General features: G+C 38.1%; 1 protein-coding gene across 1 annotated transcript; it reads left to right on the plus strand.

The window, feature by feature from the left end:
* Positions 1-356: 356 nt before the first annotated feature.
* Positions 357-7575, plus strand: LOC107622632 (uncharacterized). Its single transcript, XM_088504003.1, has 7 exons — positions 357-768; positions 1274-1384; positions 4466-4638; positions 4719-5398; positions 5496-6388; positions 6494-6682; positions 6784-7575. Exons 5-7 carry the CDS (start codon positions 5870-5872, stop codon positions 6826-6828), a joined length of 753 nt encoding a protein of 250 aa, XP_088360129.1. The 5' UTR covers positions 357-768; positions 1274-1384; positions 4466-4638; positions 4719-5398; positions 5496-5869; the 3' UTR covers positions 6829-7575.
* The last annotated feature ends 487 nt before the right edge of the window (positions 7576-8062 follow it).

The raw sequence follows: 8062 nt of genomic DNA on the forward strand, positions 1-8062 counted from the left end.
AGGACCTTATGGTTAAGAGCAATGCTAATAACCCTCAAGTTACTTGGAAAACCGGCTCATGAAACTTGAGCATGAAACAAGGGTTAATTAAGGCCCAAAGGAAAGTATGAAATGGATAGAGGCCCAACAAAGCAACAAAACTGTAGTACTTATTAAAAATTCCTTATGTCCTAAAATGATATTGCCTCAGTCACGAGCCCCCTGGCCGCCGTTGCTGTGAATGAGACTGAGGGATGTATACGATCCGGTCCGGTCCAAATATTTGGTTTGGGCTCGAAATGCTTTTGCAGATCTTGAACTGGTTCAGAAGTGGCCTGAGACTGATCCCGAAAAAATGTCAATTGAGAGAATAATTCAACCGGATCTGTGCCAGAGTTCGAATCACTCGACCTGGCCCAGTAAGAGTTCGAATCACCCACCGGCCACCGTCACTGGCCTCACTGTGTTTTTCCTCGGAACAGGCGCTGCTCTGCTTCTGCTGGACTGCTTCTCGGAACCAGCTGTTCTGCTTCCGCGCTGCACGGCTTCTCTGCGCCGCACTGCTCGCCGGAGAACCTTAGTCACGACGCCACCAACAGCGGCCGCGAAGTGTGAAGGTCACTGCTCTGCTCCTGCTCCTCTTCTCCTCGGCGCTTCTCCTCCTCTTCTTCCCCTGTTCCTTTCTTTTCGGCGCTGCTCATCTTCTTCTCCTCGGCGCCGGTGCTCTTTTGGTGAGGAAGGTCACAAGCCCCTGCTCAGCCGCTCTTCTTCTTCTTGGCGCTGGTTCTGGTAATGCTTCTGAACCTTTTTTTTTTTTTTTTCTAAACTAGGATTAAGGGCTGAGCTTTGTTATTATAATTTATAATGCTAGATTTGTTCAGAACTTATTATTATAATTTATAAGGTTGATTTGTTGTTCTGAACTTCTGATTATTGTTGATTTGTTCTCTTTGTTTGGTTCTGATCTGTTTTGATTTTAATTACATATAATGGTGATTTGTTCTCCATGTTTGGGTCTGATTTGTTCTGAATTTATTAAAATATGTTCTGATTATTGTTGCTTTTTTTTTTGGTGACTGATTATTGTTGCTTTGTTATCCTTATTTGGTTCTGATTTGTTTTGATCCTAATTAAAACATGTTTTGATTATTGTTGATTTGTTCTGATTTTAATTAAAATATGTCAATGCTTAATTATTGGTGATTTGTTGCTGAATACCATCTTAGATTTTCTTTTTTACCAGCACTGTGTTCTTCTAATGTTTGTGCATTGCTATTGATGAATTCAAGGGCAGCATGGGAGAATGAAGTTAGAGACAGAAAGTCTCAAAGATGGTAAATGCAATGATGGAAAAGAAAAAGAGAAGGTTCACTTTCTGTGCTGATAAAGTGATTCTGCTGGTCTTGTAAGTTGACACAGTTACGCAGCTAATTCACAGATACATGTAGACATATATATTATTATAGATTCTTTGTTCCTTCCTGGTTCATCCTCAAGTTTGTTCACATAAAGGTTAGGAAAAGGTTGAGATGAGTGAGAGAAAGAAAGGCCTAGAGAATTCAATAAGTTTTGGGATTGATATGACTAGCATTAGTGTTTACATTTTGTCTCCTAGCATCTGGAATTGTGATTCATGGAGAGATTCAAGTTCAACTTTGGCTAGCAACTTCTTTGTAACAAATTATTAGTAAAAGCACGGTTTTTACCCAGTATAATTGTGGTCCAAAAGTGTTTAGGTTTCATCGGGTTTAAGGCAAGGTTAGGGTCTGTAAAATACGTCCGATACATATTTAGGGCCGGGTTTGGGTTAGGGTAAACTCCATTTCACCCGACCCATGTACACCCCTCACTCCATTCCTGGGAGTCCCCTTTAGACCAAAAGCATCTGGATATCTTCAATTATTGCCCATGCTCTGCAGGGCCAATTAGCCCTGCCAAGGAAATCCATGAACCCAGACCCCGATCCGGTGGTAAGCGACGTTGAGAACCTGAAACTGAAACTGAACCATGCCGAATCCAATCGGTTTGAATTGGTTCGGTTTGTTTTAACTGGTTCAAAACTTGAATCCGATTTGTGGAAAATTGAATCAGCGAGTCCTCCTTTTACACGAATAAATTTACACCCTTTTCTCCTAGGGTTTAGATCGCGCTTAACCTTCATATATCGAGTTTGGAATAGCCGCAGATCACTCTCTTGAAGCAAAGTGCTTAGTCCTTGGAATCCAAATGATCACAGTACAATGCTATTTCATATTCGTTTTTCTTTTTCATTTGTGTTTTCTGCTAAGTTAATCGTGCTGCTAAATGTTGTTCTTGACTCATTTATATCTTCAGTTTTTTTTTTCTTTTATAATTTTATAATTTTTGTTCCTAATTTTCTGCAAGCTGGAAATTTTGGAGTCATCTTTACAGCGAGTTGGTTGTTCATTGATACCTTTCTCGTGTCTGAGGATGACGAAATTGTTTCAGATCCGTTGATGTTATTTTTCATTGGCCAAGGAATGATAATGGAATGTCACATTCCTTGTGCTTTTATTGCCAATGGTACATTTAACAGTTTCACTGTCTTTCCTGTACTTTGTTCAATTCATTGCTTCTTGATACAATCCATTTTTTACCTTGGATGCCGAGTTATGTTATTTGTAAGCACTTTTTGTCTCATACATCAAGCCGATGCACATTTTTCACTATCAGATGAGGTGGGAGATTTATTTGATATTGTTTCTACACCCAATCTAAGTGCAAAAGAATGTGGATATGCTTGATGTGTGTGACATTAAGTGGTGCAAAGCATTTCTATGAAGTTCTTAATCTCCAATGCAGTAGTGATTTGGCTGAGAGAAAAAAGTCAAAGACTCATTCTAAACACATGATATTGCTATTTACATGTGAGCATTAATATACCCTTGTGGTTGTATTCATTGGCCATTGAGGGGTTCTTTATAATAATAATGCTCAAATTGAAGTTCTTTTGGAATTAGTCAGGCTTCTTGTGCTGTTATGAATGTGCTTGGAGTTTGGAATACATTCCCACATCTCATTTGTCAGTCTCTTTTGATGAACAAGTTTTTGTTTTTGTTTTTTTGTTTTTTTTTACCTAGCAAGCCATATATTTCAAGACTTAAGAAACACTGATATGTTAGCTCTCTAGCATAAGTGCACGAGCTAATTTTTGTATGAATTGAATTGGTGTCTTGGAATTTGCTAAAGTGCTTAGGGAGATTGGTTGATTTTTATATGGATGTCAATAAGCTTCAGCATACATGTTTCATGTGAAATTTGGATTTTCCTGTTGTTTTATGATGCTAGATGAAAGATATAATGGCATAATGCTTATTCCACCTATGTTCACCAAAATGAAAATTATATTACACATTTTTGTCAAATATATAACAGTTTTTTGAAAGCTGATTGTTGTTGGATTGTTTGACATTCTGCAACATGGTTATCAAGCTGGAGAGTTAACATATATTTGTTGAGCTACTGCAGACTTGAATTGTGGACTCAGTCCTTATGCCGGATAGAATATACATTGACAAAAGCATTTGTAAATAAACATAATTATAGTACATAAAATTTTCATGATTTAACATTTTAACTTTATAATGAAGAGAACAGAAGACATAACTTACTAGCATCTTAATTGCTGCCTACCAAAATAAAATATCTTATATTTTAAGTGTAAGACCCAAGACTTTTGAAAGTCCTATTTTGAATTAATCTTAAACTATATAATTATTTACAGTTTTAATTTCATAAATTATCTTATTGAAGGTAATTAAAGGTAGTTTTGATTAATTGAATTTGAAATAAATTAAAGTTTTCATTCAAACTCTATAATTATGGATTATTTTTCTATTTACAACTTAAAGTTCTAGAAATCCAAAAATAAGTTCTAGAAATTCAAAAATAATGAGTTTGGGCTATTTAAATTAAGATTTTATCTAATTTTATAATTATTGAATTATTTTATATATGTAAATTTTAAAGTTGGTAGTTGTGAGATAATAAGGATTTTTATATGATTTGAACTAAATAATTAATACTTTAAAATATTGACACTATTGTTTTGGGAAAATAAAAGATTTAATTATATCATTTTTAATTATTTGATTTGGACATTTTATTGAAAATAATTTATAAAATTTAGAGGTAATGACCAATTCGGTACCCGAAAGATTCAAACGCTGACATTTTGGTACCTAACTATTCTTATTGACAAAAAGGTACCTGAATGATTAAAAATTTTGCCAAGCGTGTCCATGTGCTTGCCGGAACATAGCTCCGGTGAGTACGATGCCTACGTGGACGCCGATTTTTGCTGACAAGATTAGTTTTATATTAGATGGAATTTGTAATTAAAAGTATGCTTATCCTACCTGAAAATTAAGTTAACCTAATTGAAAATTGGTTTTGCCCTAATTTAATTTTGTCCTAAAACCCAATTAGCAAGTGTTGTTACTAGTTACTGAGTTACTGTGGTTAGTGTGTCACTATTAGCGAAACTCAAAGGTCACGTAGAGAGAGAGAGACGTTGCTCTGGAAGCTTGGCGTGAAGAAGAACGATATAAGGCGAGAGACATTGTCGAATCAAGGGTAACGGTTCTCAAGTGGCATCGTTGGATCACCATTCTTCGCAAGGAGCAACCCTACGAAGAGGTGCGTTCTGCTTCATGTTCTTTGTTTAAGTTCTGGTTTAAGTTCTTTGTTCATTGTATCTTCTCTCTACTATTTCTTAGATGGATCGTGTAGTTACGTTTGTGTATCATCACATGGGTTGCTTGAAAAAGGTTAGAGATGGGAATGTGATATACGAAGGGGGTTTAGTAATTGAGATACACAGGGTGAATGTGGAGACATGTAATTTATTTTTTGTTGAGGGGTTGTTTTTAGACCTGTGTTACCCTGGATATAATGAGGCGTATTGGCTAGAACCTGGTTTCGAATTAGGTCAGGGTCTTAGAGTGCTTAGGACAGATGCTGAAGTGATGAGGATGTGTGAAAGTGCAATTAAAAATGACAACACTGTCTATCTCTATTTTAATCACCCCATTGATGCCAACCCTGAAATCATTGATGACGATGTGGTGTCTGATGATAGCAGTGAGAGTGTGGTTGAGGTCAATCCACCTGGTAATGAGAGGAAAACTGAAGTTGTGAATGAAGAAACTGGCGAGGTTAATCAGTTGAATAAGGCTTTGACAGTTATTGTGAAAGAGACTTTGAATGAAGTTGTGATTGAGAAGGCTGTTGATGTTAACGAGTCGGATAAATGTGAGGGTGGTGTTATGAATGATGATGTGAATCACGGGAATGAGGATAAAGAGACTGAACAACCTGCAGCTCCAGAGGTGGTTGTTAAGAGGGTGAAAAAGAGGCATCCAAGACCACCACCCAGTGGTTTATCACAAGAAAGAAGGTAATATGCACTGTATCTTATCATTGGTTCTCTGATATTCTTACTTGAGTAACTTAAATGTATTAATGTTAACTGCTGAATTTACCTATGAATGCAGGGATTGATACCAGCATTACAGGATGTGATGCCAGGTGTGAAACATAGATTTTGTTGTATGCATATGTGGAGAAACCTGAACAAACGATGGAAGGATAAGGAACTTAAGGGAACATTCTGGCAATGTGCAAAAGCAACTATTGATCAAGAGTTCAAGGATGCAATGGCTAATGTGAAACGGATCAGTAAACAGGTGTGAGAGTATTTGGACAAATTTGAGCAAGAACAGTGGTCGTGAAGCAGGTTTTCTGAATGACCAAAGGTAGATAGTTTGACTAGCAACAACTGTGAATCCTTTAATTCAACCATTGTGGGTCTGCGGGGCAAAAGCATATTGACAATGCTTGAGGAGCTTAGGTTCTATATCATGAGACGATGACAACTCACAAGGACGCACTGATGGCTTACACTGGCCAAATAACCCCTATACAAGTGAGTAGATTAGAGAAGGAGAAAAAACAAGCTAACTACTGGGAGGCACAATGGTGTGGTGATGATGAGCACAACGAATTTAAAGTCAGAAAGTGGCAACATAGAGTGAGGGTGAACACAAGAGAGAGGACATGTTCCTGCAGAAAATGGCAGCTGACTGGACTACCATGTTGTCATGGTATTGCAGCAATACAGAGGAAGAATGAGAAGCCTGAAGACTATGTCCATCACAAGCTCACCATTGAGGCATACAACAGGACTTACCAGTTTCACATTAATAGCATACCAAGTCAAGAGTATTGGGAGCACCATGAAGGGTTGCCTTGTCTGCCTCCTCCATACAAGAGGCCTATTGGCAGACCTTCAAAGAAAAGGAAAAAGAACAGCAGCGAGCAAAATTCTGGGAGCCAATACAATGCCAAGAGAAGATATGGCCAGATAACATGTCAAACCTGCAAGAGAGTAAGTCAAATTAATTTATTCTCTCCTATCTACTTACATAATGTCATTCAATCATACATAAACTTGTTGAATACTTATTTAAGTTATTCATTGCCTGTCTGCAAGGTTGGACATAATAGTAGAACTTGCCCTGATAGATCAACTAGAGCAGCAGCTCAAGAAGAAGGAATTGATGAGGATGAAGCTAGAGAGCAAGAAGCTAACTGGGAGGAGACCATGGAGGCTGCACATGCTACACATATTGCAGATGAGGAAAACCTCACTCAAAACCACCCAGAAAGTCAGCCTGATGAGGTAAACAATTGTATTTTATCAAACCTTATTCTTTCCAAAATGTTGCACCTGGAATTGAGAAAGCCCTTTTTTTTTTTAAACTAATCACCCTACTGATACAGAACACTGACCCTGATGTCTACTCCAACAACTGCTGCACCCCCTAATGCAGCCACTACACCAGCAACCAGCTCAGAACCAGCACCTCCAGTGACAAGAAGGCCAATAGCACCAACACCACCAATACCACCAACAAGAGGCAGGGGCAGGACCACTCGAAGAGGAACAACACCAAACTCAACAACACTTTTCACTCTCACACAAAATGTTGCAGCTACACCACCACACCCTGCTCAACCTAGGGTTGTTAGGCATGCTGCTGGGTCTAAATCTCAGATCCCAGCCACACCAACCAATACTGCAGGACCAAGTAGTGGGCCTGGGTCAATGCCACAAGGTCCTTTGGTTAGGCCCACTCTTCAAGCCCAACATTCAGCCACATCTAGGCCACCAAGTGTGACTAGAAAAATCATGGCAGCAGCGAGCCCAGCCACACAGAGCAGGTTCACAGGCTTCATGCCCACCCCATCCTTGAAGAAGAAAAAGCAATCTGGACCAAAAGCATCAAAGCCTTCAGCAAGCAACAAGAAGTGACCTTACTTTCTTGGGTTTTCATTTTGTTATTAGTTCCATGTTGGACCTGATGTAGATACTATGCACCTAAATGCCATTATGGCATGTTGAGTTTTTAGTTCAATGTTAGACCTGATTTAGTAGTACTTGTTATGAACATAAGTGTCATTATGTCATGTTAGGTTTTTTTGGGGCTGTCTTGTGTTATTTTGGGTCTGAGGTATGTTACTCTTGATACTTATGGATTATGATTTTATGCTATGAAAAAGGTGTTTTATACAGCTTCTGTTTATGCAATTTTTTCATTAATGGCTTACCTATCTTATATATAGCTTACTCACAATTCAGCAACAATAACTCAGTCACAGAATACTAATAACAAGGCATCCATTAATTCATCTCAATTACAATTAGGAGAACATTACAAAGAAACAAAATTTTCTTATTAAATTCTTAAATTTAACCATTGTCTTCCTACTTAGCCAAACAAAGCAGACTCAAAACCAGATTTAACCCAAACAATATACAGATAACAATCAACAACAACTCAACCCTCTTCAGCTACTCCTTCATGTCATTCACCACAGAAAGTACCATCATCATCCTATCCCTTTTCCGGCCATCACTACCCTCCTGGTTGATTCTGCTTTTCTTCTTTGGGTCTGCTATGCCCATCATGTTGCTATTCTCCGAAGAAACTTCTCCTTCCACACATTGCTCTTCTATTTCATCCAACAATTGAAAATACCCACAACGTCTTTGTGTGTT

Source organism: Arachis ipaensis, chromosome B10 (assembly GCF_059453495.1).
Source record: "Arachis ipaensis isolate K30076 ecotype BB chromosome B10, ASM5945349v1, whole genome shotgun sequence".
NCBI lineage: Eukaryota > Viridiplantae > Streptophyta > Magnoliopsida > Fabales > Fabaceae > Arachis > Arachis ipaensis.

Bases quoted from the DNA above. Each gene is read 5' to 3' on its own strand.
- LOC107622632 (XM_088504003.1), top strand. From the start codon at position 5,870: ATGACAACTCACAAGGACGCACTGATGGCTTACACTGGCCAAATAACC. The intron at 6,389-6,493 runs GTAAGTCAAATT...CCTGTCTGCAAG, and splicing joins CATGTCAAACCTGCAAGAGA to GTTGGACATAATAGTAGAAC. The intron at 6,683-6,783 runs GTAAACAATTGT...CTACTGATACAG, and splicing joins CAGAAAGTCAGCCTGATGAG to AACACTGACCCTGATGTCTA.